The sequence below is a fragment of the Gekko japonicus genome, unplaced genomic scaffold (genome assembly GCF_001447785.1).
Source record: "Gekko japonicus isolate JY-2015 unplaced genomic scaffold, Gekko_japonicus_V1.1 scaffold1440, whole genome shotgun sequence".
In the NCBI taxonomy this organism is placed as follows: Eukaryota; Metazoa; Chordata; class Lepidosauria; order Squamata; family Gekkonidae; genus Gekko; species Gekko japonicus.
Window position 1 is genome coordinate 384,812 of NW_015169819.1, and position 20,732 is coordinate 405,543.

The 20,732-nt window shown below is 43.9% G+C and overlaps 1 protein-coding gene across 1 annotated transcript in view; it reads right to left on the bottom strand.

The window, feature by feature from the left end:
* SDK2 (sidekick cell adhesion molecule 2) overlaps nt 1-20,732 on the bottom strand; it is a gene marked incomplete at its 5' end in the record, with an annotated part of 107,001 nt that overhangs the window by 13,240 nt on the left and 73,029 nt on the right. The window contains 8 exons of the mRNA XM_015417197.1: nt 2,001-2,126; nt 4,463-4,624; nt 6,040-6,177; nt 11,161-11,347; nt 16,213-16,328; nt 16,646-16,747; nt 19,158-19,293; nt 20,671-20,729. Coding sequence (XP_015272683.1) covers nt 2,001-2,126; nt 4,463-4,624; nt 6,040-6,177; nt 11,161-11,347; nt 16,213-16,328; nt 16,646-16,747; nt 19,158-19,293; nt 20,671-20,729 — 1,026 coding nt within the window. The remainder of the gene's footprint in view (nt 1-2,000; nt 2,127-4,462; nt 4,625-6,039; nt 6,178-11,160; nt 11,348-16,212; nt 16,329-16,645; nt 16,748-19,157; nt 19,294-20,670; nt 20,730-20,732) is intronic.

The window sequence follows — 20,732 nt, forward strand, 5'->3', positions numbered from 1 at the left end:
TTCAAAAGGTAGATTAAACTATCTCTATTTCCAGGGGATAGGCAAAGCTGTCCGGCTGAGGTTACCCTAAAAAGAGCAGCTGTCGCAGACAATAGTGCTGGTAGGTCATCAGGTGGGTTTGGTACCAGCCTGGGTTCTGAAGGGAAGATCTGTCTCATTCCACTGGAGGTAATCAGATTTTCATCATCTGAGCTAATAATACTTTTGTTCAAGCAAATAAAAAAGGAGTTGCCAACAGCCTCATAGAGCTCACTGATGTTTTTGTGCTTGTATCCTCACACCAGGACTGACCGATGAGGTGGCAGAAGGCATATTTCATTCTGCACATGTGTTCTCTGGGTGAAGTGTTATGGATGACTGAAAGTCTACCCTCCACAAGCAGACCCCATGGCTGCCTCTGTGCTCACTGTCCCTTACTTTCCCTGCCTCCTGGAACCTCCTCCCAGTCCTCGGCCACCCCATGTGATCTTTCTCTTCAGTGGCAAACTATTGAGCTCCCTCTTCAAATGTATACTCCAAAGCACCAGCTGCAGCTTCACTGCCAACTCATGGTACACAATAAATATTAAAAATATAAAATGAAGCCAGATTTGTAAAGCACTTATAATTTTCAGCAGCACTATAGAAAGAGATAACGAGGGTCCAGAGCTGTAAGAATTAAACTCTCGGGCAGGGATATTGTGGGAAATAAAAGGCAGAGAAAAAGGCTATAAACTCCATGCTTCATTTCATATGATGTTAAAACCCACTTCCTGCACGTGTTTGCTCCCATTTTTCTATTGTATAAAGCCTGCACTGAATTTACATTCGATTGGGGTTTTCTTTGTTTTCTATCCTGCATAACAACATACACACATGCATTTCAGTAGCACAAGGAAGGCTCGAAATCTGCGTTTAGAGACTCCTGTGAAAATGCCCCTTGGGTAATGGCCTGGGTCTTTCAGCATACATTGTTTCAGGTTAAGGTGCACGAGCCTCAGAGGCAATTAACAGCCCCTGTGCCATGCCATCTGGTCTGTCCTGTGGTCTCCTAGAGGCTGTCACTCAAAGCAGCATCATTAAAAAGCGAGTGAGAGACCATTTCAAAGCACTCAAGTGATTTATCCCCCTATGTCTGCCCTGCTCTTGGCCTGTGAGTTCATCAATCATTCCCTGCAGTGGAATAGTGCTCTCCCCCAGAGCGATGACCTTATAACTGGTAGGGATGGGAGGCACAGAGTGGTTCAGGAATCACAGCATCCTCTTGGGGATGGAAACCAGCTCACAAAGTCAATCCCTACAGGAGACTTCAAGACACACACTTAGCTGTGTAGTGTTTGTGTAAGCCGCCCTGAGCCTGCTACAGCAGGAAGGGTGGGGTAGAAATCCAATTAAAAAATAAATAAAATACAAAAAAATACCCACCCCCAAAAAAGACTGTGAGATATTACATGCACTGGATTCAGGCAATCTTAGTGTGTTGGAGAAGCTAGGTTGTAATATATCATTCTAAACAGTGTAGTGCTGATATAGAACCTGACACATACTGGGGAGACTAATTCAAATCAGGCTAATATTCTTGGTGTGTTCCTAGAGTCTGGATCACCAGTATTTCCAGTCCATGACTATGAGATTAGGAAACAGGGAACCCCAGATTCATTAACTCCAAAATTATGTGCCAGAGTTCACGAACGTACCACAGAAGAACTGCTAGAATGCCATGGAAAATACAATACTCATATAATAAAAGGTTCCTGTGAGCCCCAACTATCACCCACTGAGGAGGCTGCCCACAGCATCCATAGTAAGTGTGATGGTCCGCATTCAGACAATCATCGTAACCATAGATTAATTAAACCACAGTTTCATGTTATGTCAAAGTGCATTGGTCATTTCAGGCACTGCTCTCTGCTCTCCCACTTTCTTCTTCATGTCTAGTATTGTCAATAGCTGCAGTTTCCATGGCAAACAAAGACAATGTCAGGGGCAGCCAAGGAACTGTGGATCAAGAACCAACATACCTGAAGGCCGTGCCTCAATAACATATCTAGTGATAGGCCCTTTGCCTGGGTCGCCACTTGACCAGTGGATGGTGATGGCTGAGCCATACCTGGAGATAAAGGGCTCACCTGGGGGACCTGGAGCACCTGGGAACCAAGCCAAGATCCATTATTAAAAGAGAGAACATTCTGTGGAGCAAATAATAAGCAAATAAATTCTTCACTTTTTCAAAGGTCATATCTGAGATGATACATTTCTAGTATCAGCCCTAGGGAGAATGTACTGCTAATGCTACTCATAAAACTATCCTTTGGGGAGTATAGGTTTCTAAGGCTTTCTTTCTTTCTTTCTTTAACTACATGTGTTTGTATCCTAAAGCCTCCATTAGTAGGGCATTCTGGGGGTGGGGAGCTGTCTGGCCATGGGACCCACCTCAGACCTGTAGAGTCAACTTACCTGACAGCTGCAACAGCCAGGCCACAACACACCCTGAATGGGCAGAGTGGGGCTGCAGACTCTGGCTCAGTAATAGAGTTTGGCAGCCAGATGGAGCCAGTAACACCCTCAAGCCCTGCTCAAAGGAAGCAACCTGGGAGTCAGCTGCAGCTGTGACAGGACTTCAGGACACTCCTGGTATGGTGAAGGGGTAGAGGGTAGAAGCAAGTCAGGGGAGGGGATTGGAAAGTTGGCAATCCCTTCTGCTCTCCAATCCACTGCAGGGAAGGTCAAGCAACAGCAAGAGTAATGTGGCTTTGACCAGGGGGAGCATCACAGAAGCTAGTATACACCCATATATTTTCTTTCTCCCCATATCAATGCTCATGGTGGAACTTCCCTCTCCTGCCAGTTGTTCTCCTTACAAACAGCCCCCAGCTTATCAGCTAATTCAGTCCTGGTCTCTATTCTCCAGTGTCTTTATTCATTTAGCCTTTCTGGAGCATTTGGTAGCTAGAAGCAATTGACAATGTATATGTACAAGAAACTAAGTTATTTACGGCGTGACCCATTCTTTGTTGCTCACTCTCAGCTGTTGGCAATATGTAATTGGCAATATTTACATAATTCCTTGCATGATTTCTCAACTGACATGTTTGAACTGAGCAAGTTTGGAACCCAGAAGTCACTATTTGGGCTAACAAAACTGAATGCTAGAATTTTCATCCCAACTATTTTCTACTATGGAACCCAAGGTGAGGTACATAAATGTTCCCAGGTGGTTTCCCATTTAGGAACTGACCAAACTGAGACTTACTGGGCTTCATACAAGGATACAGCATCATGTACCTTCCAACATGCTACACTGGCTATCCAGTTCTTATACTCACAGTTTATATGGGTTAGTAATGAAACGGGACAACCAAGATTAAGTTAATTCATGCCACAGTATTCCCCATTACTATGTATGGGTGTGAAAGTTGGGCAATGAAGAAAGGTGACTGGGGCAACCTTTGTGGTGATCCCTGTTAGTCCAAGAATCAGAAAAAAGAAACTAGCAGGATCAGTGCAGATATCACAGTACAAAACAGAAACTCCTGTGGAAAATCTCCAAATCAGTTGGCACATGTATCTTTCTCCTGACTTCAGGGAAAAAGAAACTAGCAGGATCAGTGCAGATGGCACACTACAAAACAGAGACTCCTGTGGAAAATATCCAAATCAGTTGGCACATATATCTTTCTCCTTTCAGAGCAGAAAATGAGCTGTAGTGCCAGCCAATGCTCCCTCTAAGCTGTGGAGTCTTGTGAGCAAAAATTCTGCTTTGTGAGCTACTTTTCTTAAAGTTGTGAGTGATTTGGCTACTGCATAAATTAGTTTGCTCTGGAGCAGGACTTTTTTTTGTAGAAAACCCCCAGCAGAAACTCATTAGCATAATAGGCCACACCCAACAGCAGAAACTCATCAGCATATTAGGCCACACTCTGACAGCACAGCTCATTAGCATATTAGGCCACACCCCATGGCTTTCCTTGGCTTGCCGGGGTGACTTGCAGTTGCGGGGAGCCCAGGCAAGCCCCCCCTTGAAGGGAAAGGAAGGCAGGGAAGGGAAGCTGGCCCTTGGACAGGCTGGGGAAGGCACAGGGAGGCATTTAAATGCCTCCCCGATCATTCCAGGGGGCCCCTGGCCCGCCCATCTTGGAGTTGCGTGGGGGGTCGCTCTCCAGGCTTTCCCTCTGTAACCACGCACGCAGAGGTTTTGGCTGTAGTGGGCGTGGCCAACTCTGAAGCCAGCCAGAACTCCGTTCCTGTGCGTTCCTGCCCAAAAATAGCCCTGCTCTGGAGCCATCTTTCCTGAGCTAAGACAAAACTGTGTGAGCCAGAGGCTAAAAAACTGTGAGCTAGCTCAGACTAACTCAGCTTAGAGGGAACACTGGTGCCAGCTGCTGTCTAGACAGGCTGTGAAGATGATTCTACATGAACTTGCAACACCTATGCAAGTATTTGGAATGGCAGCTAAAGAGGGGTCCCTTCCCAGGATTTGTACCTTCTCCTGGTCCTGTGGTAATGTTGGCTTCTACTTCTGGCCCATAGGTGAAGGTCTTGGCTCTGATCCGGAACCGGTAAGTGACACCTTCTGCTAGGTCTTTGACTTTTAACCAAAGAGGGCTGTTCCCCTTTACATCCACAGTAACAATCTTGCTGACCCCTGGAAGGCAGAGAAAAGAGGCTTAGATTTTAAGACACTTGATCCCATCACCTTCCATTTCTGCCAAATTTCAGTGGTAGCTGTGTTGCTACAGTACTTCAAAATGCAGCACTCTAAGACTAAGCTTGTCGTTTAAAGTCCCTTTTGTTTCTCTTCAATCAGGAATAGATGCTGCTGCTTCTGAATCAGAAATCTGTTATAAAACGAGTATTGTCATCCTAGGCAATTAACAGCCTTCTAAGTCCACTGAAGTCAATGGGCTTGAAAAGGGTGTATCTCTGCTTAGGACTGCACTATAGAAATGGCACATGGCCTCTCTTACATGGCAGCATGTTAGCATAGCTATTTCAGCCTTGAACCTATTTTTTTCTAATTGTTTTGTATTGAAAAAAATAGTAATTTCTTACAGTGGAGAAAAAAATTCACACCAGAAACAGCCCATTTTTATAACAAGAAGAACCCATGGCTGAATGGAACTTGGAACAAAAACCTCCCCAGGACTCAACAGGGATATTGGATTTTTATCCCATTACATATGCTAACTCATTCAGTCCTCACATATGTATTCTCAACAAGAAGGACTATAAATTCTCTGTATTTTAGTGTATTTCTTTTTCAGAATAGTATATTAGAATACTGAATGGATGTCTGCTGACATTACATCCAGCTCAAAATATACTGTTGTGTCCTCCACGTGTCCCCTACGCCTGAGATGAGATAATTAAGATTCTGTTACTTCCCACAATTAGAAAAAACACCTTTAGACATTCATCTGCTATCTGGACATATTTATTGCTTTACAACTGTTGACCTTACAACCTTAATTTGTTATTTAGTTTTTCACTTTGCATAACTTAAACATCTTCATGTTACATGGTAATTTGCTGTTAAGTCCCTGTCTATAAGTTTAGAACCTCATAGACCATTCCAGTGTATTTGAAAAAGTGTGCCTTGCACACGAAAGCTCATGCCTTGAATAAACCTTTGTTGGTCTTAAAGGTGCCACTGGGCTCTAAATTTGTTCTACTGCTTCAGGCCAGTATGGCTGACTACCTGGATCTATCTCCATGGCTGAATGTTATTGTTACATTTCTCAGTATTGAATAAGCAGTGCCTAGTTCATCACAAAGCCTGTTATGTGGTACTTATTTTCAACACTTTCACTGTGAGAAGGAAGAATAAAAAGTTTACCTGAGCATGGGCAGAAATCTTTTACCTTAATATTGGGTAACTACAGCTGGCCTATTACATCTGGGATTAGGGAATAAGAACTGCAAGTCAGAGGGCCTTGATTCAAAGTACCTCCCACCCCAGACTTGCGACAATCATGCTCATTAGATAGACCGGGCACCGAGCTCAATTAGCACTGTTTGCTTCACCATTTCACAAAGAGATGGTGCCCCAAAGTCCCTCACCATCCACAGGCATGCAGGGTTCGTAGATAAGCCTGTAGCCCTCAAGGATTCCATTGGGGAAGAGAGGTGGATCCCAAGAGACGTTCACAGAGGTGGTGGTGAGTTCACTGAATTTGATGGAGCCCGGAGAGCTTGGGGCTGTGAGTAGAGAAACAAAGGAGTCAGATGCAGGGACAGATGCTACATTTCCCCATTAATACCAAAGCCTTTGGATGAATAGTGGCATCGCTGACAGCCATTAATCTCCAGGAGGAAGGACAGCAACCCATTGAAGAAAATCCTGTCAGTCCTTGAATACTGCTGACACTTTGCATAGTCAATGAATAAAAACAGGACTGCTTTATTAAACCATAAGGAAATGACTGGATGAGTGGTGCAGGTATCTGGTGCAAGAGCAGCTGTGAGAGCAAAAGAAGGGGGGGACCACATGGGCCAAGGGCTTAAAACTCTAGTGGGGTACTCTGGATTAAAGTGGCCCAGGAGATCAAATTCCCTGCTCACTGAGAATGGTCTTGAGCAACTGCAATCTATAGAAAAATATTTGGGCCACTTGTAGGAAATCTGGATCTTTACCTCAGCGTTTTCCTCATAATATGAATGGGAGAAACAGCAAAAGGGCTTAACCCTTTCCCTGCCTCTTGATTCTCTCCCGAAAAGGACTCCCCACTGCAGTTTTGAATCTCCCCCATATGAGTACTGAAATCAGACTCGCTTGAGGAAAATGGCTCTTGGGGGCACTTCTAAGGAATGACAAGAGGCGGTAAGAATGAAAGCTGAGGCAGCCTGTGGAGCTGGGGGACATTGTGGGAGCTGATGGCTGAAAAATCAGAAAAGGATGTGAAGTGGAAAGCGCAGAAAGATAGAAGGATGCTTTAGGGAGGTAAGTGCTGAACTATATATGATGTTGGGTTATCTGTGATAGCATCCTCAGCCATGTAATGCAATGTATAACTGCATAAAGCAGATTAGTGGGGATGGGGTACAATCGGGATCAGATCCACAGTGCTAGGCAAGGCAGGTATTTAATGGGCGGGCTGGAGGAACATTTGCCTCCACACCATTCCCTCAGGTTGAAATGTCTACCCTGCTGCTTTTAGCTTGTTGTGGAAAGAAGACTGATGCTTTCCCCTACTGATGATAGAAGTAGCTGGGTGGAAGGGGGAGAGGCACCCCCAAGTGTGGAAAAAGCATAGGGCAAAGAAATTCTTCCTCCTTCCTAAATGTCATTCAGTCAGTTCCCTCTGGTCACTGCTTTTCATAGTTAAATTACGCTACTGATGATCTAACAAGCCTTTAGAGAACACCAAAATTCCAATGCCATGAATCACATGATCTCTACATTACGACTCATTGCTCCCATCCCTTGCTATTTTGTCTTTCCTCGTGTGATAGATTGATTTTATTTATTTTCACCCTACGTTTCTCCCCAATGGGGAGCCAAAGTAGCTCACATCATTCTCCACTCCTCAGTTTTATCCCCACAATAACAATCCAGTAAGGCAGGTTGGACTGAGAGACAGCGACTGGCCCAAGACCACCCAGAGAGCTTCCTTGGAGGAATGGGGCTTTGAAGAACCTGGGTCTCCTAGCTGCTAGTCTGGCACTCTAACCACTAGGCCTCACTGGCTGGGGATGCTACTCCAAGGCCAGTCCCAGCTGAAATGCGATTCTGCAAATCTCTTCCAGTGCACATATAAAACACAGTATGATTTTCACACATGTAAGGCAAAGGCAAACACATATCCTTAAAAAAAAACAGAAGCAAAGCTGGAGTCAAATGTCTAATTTTCTAGGAACCTTTGATTATTTAAAACAGTGCTTGGAACTATAAAATGTCTTGAGGTTGAATAATTCCAACATGTGGTCATTAAAAGGGATGGAAATGGGACTCTTTTGCATGTCTATTGTTTAGTAAATCTATGCAGGTGGAGAGGAGAGGCTGGGGCTATTCTTTTCTTTCCCCCTGACCTCATGCTCTCCTGCTAGTTTCCTTGACAACTAGTGCCATTCAAAGATGCTTCACATGTTTGCTTTGTCTTGGGAAACAGTTACTCCTTAGCAAGCCTGTGACATTTTTGTGAAATTAACAAGAACCCTACTGTGATGCCAGACTAAAGAGTAAGCCCAAGCCAGACACCACAAAAGTCAGAAAATCAGACAGGAAATATTGAAGTTTTTTTTAAATCACACTTTTGGGGGCTTGTTGACTTTCTGCACCTTTGGATATATTGCTATAATTGTGTCTTTCAGCTTTTCTGTGCTGCTTTAAAGACGAACATATAGCCATGTCTTTCAGCCTCTGGTTTTTCTTCTCTTGATTAGAAGTTATAAAAGTTAACTTCACAGGCCTGTTGAGAAGGTGAACAAATTGTAAAGCACATTTTAGATCAACAGTTCTATGAAAACCACTAATGAAGTGTTGTTAACTGATCCAGATGGCTCAAGGAAGTGAGCAAAGTCACTTTGCTGGAAGAAAAAAAGCTCCTACAGTTGCTGGCCAAACTGTAAGGAAAATGCCTTTCCATCTTTTGATTTCTCCAACAAGAACAATTTCCTTGGCTGCTCTGACAAAATGATCTGCTTGACCTTAATTCTGTGAACTTAGGCAGATCATGAGAGGGAAGGCAGGAAGTGTTGCCTCAGTGCTTAGTTCTTGTGGCCCTTTCTTACACACCCAGGGAAATGCTGATCACCACTTTGGGATCAGGAAGCATTTTTTCTCCAGGCCAGTTTGGCTGGGGATCCTGGAGGGGTTTTTTTGGTCATCTGCTAAGCTTGGAACAGCGTTCCATGCACCTTGGTGTTTAGTCATGCTGGCCACATGACCACGGAAACGTCTTCAGACAGTGCTGGCTCTTTGGCTTTGAAACGGAGATGAGCACCGCAACCCTAGAGTCCGATTCGACTGGCTTTCAAGCAAGGGAACCTTTACCTTTTTTTAAAGCTTGGAACAGGGGTCACTGGGTTTGTGTGTGTGTGTGGATTTATTTGTGAATTTCCTGCATTGTGCAGGGGGTTGGACTAGATGACCCTGGAGACCCCTTCCAGCTCTATGATTCTATGTTCAACATTCCCTCTCATTCTCACAGAGATTAAGTTTTTCCTCAATTAAAAGCTAAATCTAGGTTTTTCTAGCATACTACCTCTCATCCCCCACAAAGCAGCTGCAGAAGCCTCAGATGTTAGGTCAGAAAAAAACTCTTCATAGGTCCATGTGCTTTCAAGTGCCTGTCATCTGTCGTCCCCCTCCCACACAAGTCAGAAAGCAAGCATATAACTGACTTCCTAACAAGAAATTGATATTTACTGTCATTTGTGCATTATGAGGTACACAGTTTTCCAAACAGGCTTATTAAATAAATATTTGTGTCAGGAAAACTTAAATGTGCGCACACCTCAGTCTTTCCACTGGAAAGTCCAGGAGGTCAGTCAACACAACCACATTAATCATGTTGTATCTGTGGCTATCACAAAAAATTTAAACTATGTGTGAAATGCCTGTCAGATGCCAGCTAGCCTTGGCCTACCTCCATGGAAACAGGTTTATCAAGCTGTACATTCATCACTTGATGAACGACTGCATCAGCTGATCATCTGAGCTATTTGCACCTCTTTTGGTGGAAAAGCATCTCATTAGTCCTATAAGATTTCTAAGACAAAAAACTTTTACAGTTGCACCCTGAGTGATGACTACTGCAATCCTTTTCATGCCCACCGATGGGCAACATCTTGAACTCTCTGAGTTTTTTCTCACCAAATAATCAAGAATGAACAGAAAGACCGTTGTGTCAAGGCATTAGGCAGAATGCCTGTTTGTTTGGTTTTTTTCTTCTCCTGAGTACATTCCAAATCAGTGACTTGAATATTTTGGAGTTGCAGTTTTAGAACTGAGCAGGGGGCCTCCAAAGAGGGGAAATTGGAGAAAATAGCCTAACATGCTTCGGGTAAAACCATTGCTGTGGTTCTTCTTATATTTCTTCATGCTGTGCCAAGAACAACCCCAAGGATCCAAGGAGAGGGAAGCCAGTAAGACAGGATCTTATACAGACTCTGCTTCCTCTCTGCCCATGGGAGCTAAAGATACAAGTCCAGTTCTTCATCTGAGACGTTGGTTTAAATGGGGTTTCACCAGCCAACCCCACCAGCTGTGGATATGGCCCATAAGGCTCTATTCATTTCCTTTTTGATCTCTAAATGTGTAATTTGAGGACGTTGTGAAGTGCATAGTTGGAAGGAAGGGGAGGAGAGCAGGTGATGCGAGGGAACAAAGCAAATGCCTGTTGAAGAAGGAACAGAGGAACATGCTGAGCTTCAGACTACAGAGACACATGTGTCTTTTGTCAGGCATCAGACGCAGCTCCAGGTTACTGGTTCAATAATTGTGCTCAGTTGTCGGCTGGCAACTTCCTTGGTTAGCCATGCAATCCCTAGCAGCTGAATTCAGCTCAGTAGTCAGGTTCTGCTCAGTTGAAGCACAGAGGACATGGGATTACGAGGCAAACTAGATAAGAGGTACACTAGGGTGCTATGGGCTGAAAATGAGAAATTAAGAGGGGGAGGAAGAGGAGGGGATGCATTGACAGGGTAGGTAAAGATATATAGACTGCAGTTGTTAGGAGATGCTCTACAAGTACTCCTGGGTTTATCGATTTGCTGCTTTTACCAAGATGTATACATTACACAGTCTCACCTATGAGTCTGAATGAGAAACCAGAATTCAGGGTGCATTCCATGAGCATGTTCTTTTGGGACTGGTGCCCTCCTTTCCTTGTGATTTTCAAGCAGATTGCCTTATTTATTTATGACATTTTATTTACAAAAATAGTTGCACCCCTGCCTTTCCTGTCATGAAACGTGACTCATATTTTTGAGGCAGATATTGATGTATTTCCACAATACTTTTGCTGTTTTTTTTGTTGAAGTTGTGATATGGGGCAAGCTTCAGAGTAGCAAAGCAATCACAGGGCAACAGTAATCAAACCCTCCTTGTAAGAAGCCATGACCCTCCGTGACTTCACAGTCCCTGCTGCTTGATTATCCCTTGAAAGAATGGAGAACGGAGCCCAGCCCATGTCACATGAAAGCCCAAGCAGCGGAGGCATCTCTTCCCAGGTACCTCACCTGCTTGTTGGGTCCTGCCTTTGATGGGAGCACTGCGGGGCCCATCACCCGCAGCGTTGAAGGCCAGGATGCTGACCAGGTAGGCTGTGTAGCCGGTCAGATTCTTGAGTTTGACAGCATTCTCTGGTAGGAAGAGTGTTTTCACCCGTTCAGTTTCATTCTGCCGCTGAGCCTCCCAAAAATAGATCTGTGGGGGTGGAGAAATTGGAAATGGTGAGGAAAAAGCAAAGGGGTGACATGATGGCACCAGTGTTCCCTCTAAGCTGAGTTAGTGTGAGCTAGCTCGCCATTTTTTAGCCTCCGGCTCACACATGTTTGCCCTAGCTCAGGAAAGATGGCTCCAGAGCAAACTAGTTCAATGCAGCAGCCAAATCGCTCGCTCACAATTCGAATGCCGGTAGCTCACAGAGTAGATTTTTTTGCTCACGAGACTCCACAGCTTAGAGGGAACATTGGATAGCACACCTCTCTCTTTCTCTCTGGGTGCATCATATGATGCCTGTGATGATCTTTCCCCTCCAAAATGAGGAAGGGAGAGTTCACTGTTTTTCAAATTAATATTTTCCAAACCTGGGACTCAAGTTTTGCTAGGGCTACTGTCTATATATGACACTTTCCCCAGTACCCCAGTCTGTATCTCTGGATCCTTCAGCATCCTGACCCAGTGTTACTGGTAACTCTTAAGCAGACCGGAGTAATGCAAACAGTCCTGATAAACTAATAAACTGGGCCTGCCTGATCAACCAATTAAATGTTTTATTGGTTCCATCTTTTATCTGATTAATTGAAGCATGGTTTAAATGTCTCAACTTTGATAGTAGCATAACCTGAATAAAACTTCCCTTTTTTGAAATCAAAGGAAGTAGAAGACAATTGAGATATAATGATAACCATTTTAATAGCTTACATAAGCGCTTTGATTTCAGTTCTTCTTGAAACGTATCATGTTACGAGGCTTACTAAGCGCTGGACGCTAATTGTTGAATATTAAGCGCTTTGATTTCAGTTCTTCTTGAAACATATCATGTTACAAGGCTTACTAAGAGCTGGACGCAACAACAAAATCATAATATTTGTATTAAGGCTTATAATTGTTTTTGATGGTACAGTAGTATATAAATCTGTGACATTGTCTTGCATATTTTGTATTTTTGCATAGTTAATATATTTTTAAGATACAGTTCAAATGCCATGCCCACTGATTAATCTACTGATTCAAGCTTGCAGATCTAATTAAAAGGCACCATTTGGATCCACCTATGGAAAACCAAATTTTAAATAATAGAGAAGAATATATGATTTGGTGTATTGCTTATGATATTAGAGTATGTGGTTATGTGTACATTTTAGATTTAATATTAAGTGATTGTTTTCAGCTTTGTCATGGAGAAAATTTTGTAAGTTCTTTAAGGATATGCTCTTCCAATCCTTTTTCTTTTGCTTCTTTTCCTCCTATTTTTCTGTATTTCCCCCCTCAATTTTATTTTCACATATGAAAATCTGAATTAAAAGTTTATTAAAAAAGAAAACCACATTTGGAATATTGGTGAGACTTTTCCTCCTGTGATTATTTAGATTGCAGCACATACCCACAGGAACCCTTACAGAACCATATTCCACCTGACCATTGTCTAGTTCAAGTCAGAGAAGCTTTGTGTTCTTCTGTGCAAGAATTAAGTTAAAGGTGGTTAGGTAGTCCGTGTTGCCCTTTGGCCCGCGATCCCTGCTAAAATGAAACTGCATTTTCTAAATATACAAAGAATGACATAGCAAGTACAGTTTCTCTCTTGCTTTTCCTTCAAGGCTCTGTGTGTGCCCCTCTCGAAGTCCAAAGGCCAGCATAGGGTTGCCAACTCTGGGTTGGAAAATTCTTGGGAGATTTTGGGGATAGAGCCCAGGCAAGGCAGGGAGGGACCTTGGTGGAGTCCACCTTCCAGAGCAGCTGTATTCTCCTGGGGAACTCATCTCTGCAGTCTGGAGATCAGTTGTAATTCCAGGAGATCTCCAGGCCCCACCTGCAGTTTGGCAACCGCAGATCAGCATATGCTTGAGCTTCTCTGACTGATGAACAGAAGAATGCTGGTTGTAAAAGCAATGGTGATGACTTTATCCCCAAATATATTATGGTGAATTCTGTTATATATTGACATATTACTTTTAAACTGCATAGATTGGGTTTCAAAATCTAGATTGGACTCCATCTGATGCAGAGCACTGCAGTGAGACCGATATCGGGAACTAGGCACAGCATGCATATTATACCTGTTCTGCAGTTCCCTCCTTTGGTTACTTATTAATTTCCGGGTGCATTTCAAGGTGCTGTTTATTATCTACAAGGTACTTTGCTGAGCTGAGCAAAGCCTTCTGCAAAGAGTAAGAACAGCAGCTGCCCAGATCTGAGCAATCTCTGTTTTCTGTTATAATTCTCACCTGATCAAATGGCTTGCTTGGTGAGCTCTTGAAGGTTCGAACACTTTTATCATCTAACAGTATATGTAAAATGGAATTGTTAAAGAGGACATTTTTATTATGGGGACAGGGTTGTGGTTTTAGGCTTGGATTCTATGAACAAGTTCCGTTAATCGTCTCTGACGCAGAATGCTCCTCCTCTTCTGCTAAAACTTCAGTTTGCACAAAGGGCTCGTTGATCTTGGGCAAATGGATTTTTTAGCAAAAGACAAAACATTCTGCAACAGAGACTAATACCTCAACATTTTCCCCCTGCTCTAATTAAGCTGATTACATTTTGCACTGTACCTTCATATCCTGACTCCCTTCTCTGCAACACCCCTCCCACTTTCTGACTGGGATTTAAGGGCTCAGGGATCTCCATTCCTATTGCATCTGATGAAGGGAGCCTTGACTCTCCAAAGCATGCACCCTGGAAATCTTGTTTGTCTCTAAGGTGCTAGTGGACTCGTATCTTCTACTGCAGACCAGCACTGCTACCCACCTAAAACTACTGCACATGGAATCGTCCATAGGATACAAGCCTTAAGGTCCAGGGGAAAATTTTAGGCAGTTTTTACTTTATTGTATGTATTATATTGTTTTCTAAACTTCAGAGGACGGCGGAAGACCGGAAGGCCTGGCGTGATCTGGTCCATGGAGTCGCGAAGAGTTGGACTCGACTGTGCGACTGAACAACAACAAATATTGTTTTATTGTATTAAAATTGTAATCTGCCTTGTCTCAGCAAGAAAAATGGGCTAGAAATGAAGTAAGTAAATAAATTTACTCAAAGCACAATATGTGCTTCTTGCAGTCACAGAAACGTATACCCAGTTAGCACTGCATTATTCCTTCTTAGTTGGCCTGTGAAGATTTTCATTCTTAAAGGATCTCAACTAAGCATCTCACAGATTTCTCTCGAAGGAACTTAATATGGGAAGGAAGTTCTTTCCTCTGTAGGGGCAGGGGAGGATTAGGATACCTTCACCCCTGACCTGGGCAATGCAGCATTAGTCAGACCTTCTCCAGTTTTGGCTGCTGGGGATGAATCAAGAATTGGGCGCTAAACAGTGTTCTTCTGAAGTCACTCTTGGGTGATATCCAGACTTCCACAGAGAAGCTCAACCATTCCACCAAGCCATGAAGTCAAGGCATCAAAAGACAGCAACAAGCAGGTTCCATGGCAACCCTTCCTGGCACCCTTGTAATTTCTTAGGAAACAGAACAGTAACTTTCCAAAACTGCAGTTTTGCTGGCTTGCAGGGTCACTGATTGGATGTCTCAAGCCAAACTAAACAGTGGCTGAGCAAGGACTGGCAAGAGACTACTTTCAGCTACGCCATGTCATCGCTGGGGTATACTGCTAACTGCTACAACACAGGGGACAGACCGATATTACCTTCTGCAAGGGAGTATTCTGCTGAAATGAAACACAGAAGCTGCCTTGAAGCAAAGCCCCTTATCATATGATGGAAAACACTGTTTGGCTCCTCAATCCAATCCCAGTTCCTTGGAGCATGCTTAAAATACACACAGCTGGAAAGAGGCATGTGCCATGTACATATATTACAGACATACATGTGTTTATAAAATGTTTTGCGTAACTCCCCATAATGTAGATCCAGGTCGTCAGCTGTGCTGGTATGAAGCAGAAGAACAAATCTAGAGTCCAGTGGCACCTTTAAGACCATCAAAGGTTTATTCAAGGTATGAGCTTTTGTGTGCGAGGCACACTTTTTCAAATACATTGGAATGGTAGATGAGGTTATGCAAAATGAAAAACTAAATAACAAGCTAAGGTTATAAGGTCAACAGATGTAAAGCAATAAATATGTCAAAATAACAGATAAATTATTTAGTTTTTCACTTTGCATAACTTAAACATCATCATGTTACATAATTTGCTGTTAAGTCCTTGTCTATAAGTTTAGAACCTCATCTACCATTCCAGTGTATGTGAAATAGTGTGCCTTGCACACGAAAGCTCATACCTTGAATAAACCTTTGTTGGTCTTAAATGTGCCACTGGTCTCCAAATTCGTTCCCCAAAATGTAGGGCTTGAAGAGGTCCTCAGTTCTAACAAAACAGAAACAACCTTGACCGCTCACAATATAGCAAACTGCAGGCTTCTGTCTGAAGCTCAGTGCTGTCACCTGCTGGCAGTGTGTGGAACTGCATCTTTCGGGAGGAGAAAGAGGGTTATTTCTTATTTGTTCCCGTCACGGATACATATATAGCATCTGCAGTAATTGTCATTATAAATGAACTGAGACATAATCTCTTCAGGCTTTAACAAGGGCGGAGAATGGACGTTGAAAAGCTGTAAGATACCTGAAATCATCCAGCCCAGCACCAGGCAGTTCTCCACTGCTGCTCCTAACAGTTTAGCCAATAGCCTGCATAAACAGTAATGCTTTTTATTTACTTAGAAAATTGTATGCCACCTCTCAAGAAACTGCTTGATTATATTGCAATATCGTTCCATGATGGAGCTAGGAGACGCAGCAGCCTCCACTTTCAGCAGGGCAGGTGATTCCAGTCCTTATGTCCAGGATCAGCATCCATACATAGGCCCGATCATTCTTCCCATTGCCTGATACCTTATAGCCTTGGATGTCTCCATTCTGTGCCTCAGGAGGTGGGGGATCCCATGCGATGTCAAGCTGGGTGGCTGTGGCACTTTGAATGACAACATTCTGTGGTGCAGCTGTGGGTACTAAAGGGAACAAAGGGAATAGTAATGAGAATGTTCTGGTAATTATACTCTTGAAGGACAATGGAGATGCAAGAACTGATTTGCTTTGAACCAACTGGCTGTCTCTGAACACTCCATGGACCCACTCTGGGCTTGCTGATCACTGGTTGGAAGCCTCCTTTTTATTGATTGAGGAATGGGGCTTGCTTATGAGTAACGCAGTGTCTCTGCTATTTCGTCCACGTGAAAGCCCCAGGTCTTAGCCTTTGGCATTTAGAGCAGGAAAACCTATAGAGATGTGGGAGAAAATGATGCCTGAAAGGAGGCATTTGACTTACCAGCCTCTCCAACAAAGACTTCCTGCGGTGAGCTGTTGGGCCCCTCACCCACAGCATTGTAGACACTCATTCGGATCTCATAGCGATGGTGCTTGTTGAGATCTGCAGAGGCAGAAAGCAAATTGTTATTATGGAGCTAATCTTCAGCACTGCTTGTTGAGATCTGCAGAGGCAGAAAGTGAATTGTTATTATGGAGCTAATCTGCTAGCTATATCTTAACTCAGCTCCCATTTTCTCATTCTGCACTGTGTTCATACCACTAGTCCCTTGCTTGAGAAGCAGAAAGGATGTGATTTGGAATAACCACACAGACCTTTTTATCTCTGGGCTGCAATCAAGAGCAGTGACACACACATTCCGGGGGCCCCTCATTTCCCTCCTTTTTCACCTCTCCCTTTCTGATTCCGCCCCGCCCCCCATGGCTCACTTCCTTCCTAACAATAGGAAATGATGCCAGGATGGGGACAGAGCAACAGTAGGAAACTACTTCATTGCATGGTAAGAACAGTGCACACATGGCTGCCAGGTGTCAGTTCTTTAAAAAGCAGCTTCAGAACCCTCATGACTGTGAACAGGACTTTTTTGGTAGAAGAAGCTAAAAAAAACAGCAGGAACTCATTAGCATAATAGGCCACACCCAACAGCAGAAACTCATTAGGTCACACACCCCATGTTACCAGAAGTGTGGTCATCCAGCCACACCCACCTTGTGCTTCTTATTCCGTTTACCTTGTTTGTTGTCAACACCCAGGGCTTTTTTTGGAGCAGGAACTCCTTTACATGTTAGGCCACACACCCCTAATGTAGCCAGTCCTAATGAGTTTCTGCTGTTGGGTGTGGCCTATTATGCTAATGAGTTCCTGCTAGGCGTGGCCAACTTGGGAGCCAGCCGGAACTCCGTTCCTGTGCGTTCCTGCCCCAAAATAGCCCTGACTGTGAACATAAGCTTACCATGATGAAGGTAGTGTTCGCCCTAAGACTGGTTCAAAAGAGGGCTTTTAGTATCCAGGGGAAGATATTTCTCATCTTCTCCGTGGATCTAGTCCTTATTCTCTTGACTTTACCCACTGTCCTAAAGTATCCCAGTAGGCTCATCCCTCCCCTTGCTATTGTTCTTTTGTAGTTACACTAACATAAAAACCAACCTGATCTCATCAGATCTTGGAACTAAGCAGGGTCAGCCCTGGTCAGTTACTTGGATGGGAGTCCACCAAGGAATACTAGGGTTGTGATAAAGATCTCTTGCCTTGAAAATCCCATGGGGTTGCCATTAGTCAGCTGTGACTTGAGAGCAATAAATAAATAAATGAAATGAAATGGGGAAAAAGTCATCTTGGGGGAATTTTTTTTACAACTTTGGCTAATGTGTACTCTGTGTTTGTGATCCACAATCAAAACTGATCCTGTTATACTAACTGATATAGAACTGTATGAATTTTGAATCCTACAAAAGTCTTGCAAAATCTGTGCCAATTTTGGGATTTTCACTGGTAGCAAAAGCCACTATCCTTTTACATGGGAGCGGTCACAGACTTGAGAAGGCTGAGAGTCTAATCCAGGAAGGAGCTGTTCCCCAACCGCAGCTATGTGGCTGGATTCTACCTTCCCCAACCGCAGTTATGTGGCTGGATTCTAAGAGAGACCAGCAACACAGAGAGACAAATGCCCAGAGAAGAGACCAAGCACCCACTTACTGTCCAGTTCGTACTGTGTGAGGGAGGCCTCAGTCAGGTTCCGCATGGCGTACATTGCTGTGGGATGGCAGGTGGTCAGAAGGGAAAAGCAGTTAATGCAGGTTAGCCACATGTAAAGAAACATTTCGACAATGCAAGCGGGACTAAGAGATGTCATCAGGGAGGAGCAAAACAGCTAGGAGAGGAACTCACAGCCACAGCAAAGAACACTGAGGAGTCTCCAAGGAAGCACTGGGAAAGGAAACAAATACCCAGGGGATACCACACAAGACAAACACAGCTACCCAGAATCAACAGTGGGCATCACATGGCATGACCTTCACAATGCTCAAGTGTCCTTAAGGCTCTGGACCTTGCAGTTCAACGGGAAAGGAAAGCTTCCCTGAAAGAAAACCCTCCCTGATCTTCATGAAATTAAGCTGATAGGATGGGACTCCTGTCAGTATACCAGGATCCACTTTCCCCGTTACAATTTGTCCAAGTACTTTGTTACAGCAACACTTTGCAATACTTTGTTACTGCAGAACAGCTTGTGAATACTTGCAGTACCAGTTTATTAGTACAAGGGAAGTACTGCACACTTTGCTACTCTATGAATTGCCGGGAGCTCTGGGTGCATTTGTGTAAGTGTTTGGAAGTACTTAGCATCAGGGCTTGTCAATGGAGGACTGTTACTCAGGACTGATGGCCGTAATGGACTGTTCCTGTAGAATTTCCTGAGAGCGCAACAGAATTTTACAGTTAAGGCTGCTGTAGGTACTGATTTTTTCCCCCTTCCCTAGTTCCTGGACCCCATGCTACCCATAGGCACACTCACAGGTCAGTTCTGTCCATTTTGCACTGGGGTTGCCGATGCTGCGTGCAGTGAAGCCCCGCACCCCTTCATATGTCAGCTCCCGATAGCGGACGCGGAAACCTAGCAAGATGCCATTGATTTTGTCTTCTGATGGAGCCTATGCAAAAGGGAATCAGATAATCAGTGAGGGCCTCATATGTGAAATTCCCTCCCCTCTTCACAGCATGATCAACATATGCCACTGTCTTTTATCAAACCAGTGTGGGTGCTGGCTTACTCCTGCCTTCTAACACTTTCTGAATCCCGCTTTCATCACCCATTCAAGAAATGGAAGTGAGCAGCTGATGGAGACAGGCAAGAGAGGCCTCAAAATCCTATCGAGCAATGAAAAAGTGAGATATAATAGCTGTAACCTTCATTTCAGGCCACTAGGCCATTACAGAGTCCACCCTCCCCCCCAAAAAAGAAAAATATATGTCAACTGAGGTTGCTTTCTGTACCCTGCAGGGAAGACCACACATAGGGCCCTTGGCCCTAGATGAACTATGACGTTGATGACCACCACGCATTCAATATACAGGAAAACAAGGAGTCTAGAATGAACTTTTACGTTTATTTACTTGCCATTTTACTAATTGTGGTGTTCCTTAAAGCTTGGGAGCCTATATGACCACTTAGTTTACTTATATGGTCTGCTCTGATCACCTCTGTTCTGCAAACTCATTGGCACACACACTATGTTTCAGCACTAGCAATACTCACTCCATTGTGACTGCAGACCTTTCTTTTTGATTACTGACACAATGAATAAAGAACATGGGGGTGAGGGGAACTAGGTCTGTTTGTACAGACTTGGTCTTTTCCCACATGTATGTTCTGCTCTGCCTTGGCTCCCTTACTACAACACTGTTCATCCTGTTTTCATCCCCCCCCCCCACTTTGCTGTGATTTGGTATGATCTCTTTAGAAACCTGCTGCAAACTTGGTTTGGTATGATAGCTTTAGAAAGATAGCAGTCAAAGCACCTTTAGCATGGGGATGGGAAGAAACTTTTTTTTCAGCCCCTGCCCACATCAGCACCGTTCTCTGGGTGTTGCAACAGATCCTTAAAAAGTGATAGTGATCTAGCTATTTTCAATTTTTAAAAACCCTGCAAAAGTCCTCTGGAGGCTGGAGAGGGGAGTGGTAGCCACCGAGGAAGGTAAGGCGGAAATTTCTGGGTGGATACTTGGTTGCCACTGCAAATGCCTCTGTACTAGCAGCAGCAACAAGAGTTTCATGGAAAACTGTGGGGAAGCAGCTTGGTTGAAGTCTCATCGCCTTTATTCAGGCTTGCCTGCCTAAAGCCTGTATTCCAGTTGGCCCTCTTCTTGTAGGGCATGATGGAGAAGAACCATTATACAACCCAGGAATGTTTCACCAGCCAGAACCTTTTCCAGAAAATTAGAGGACTCCTTCTAATCCAGCAATCCTAGCCAAAGGCCCAGGGGGGGGGGGGGGGGGTGTCTAATAGAAATAAAGAGTAGTAGCCTACCTGCCAACGGATCAGCACTGATGTCGTGGTGTGTGGTGTCACAGACAAGATAGTGGGAGCTT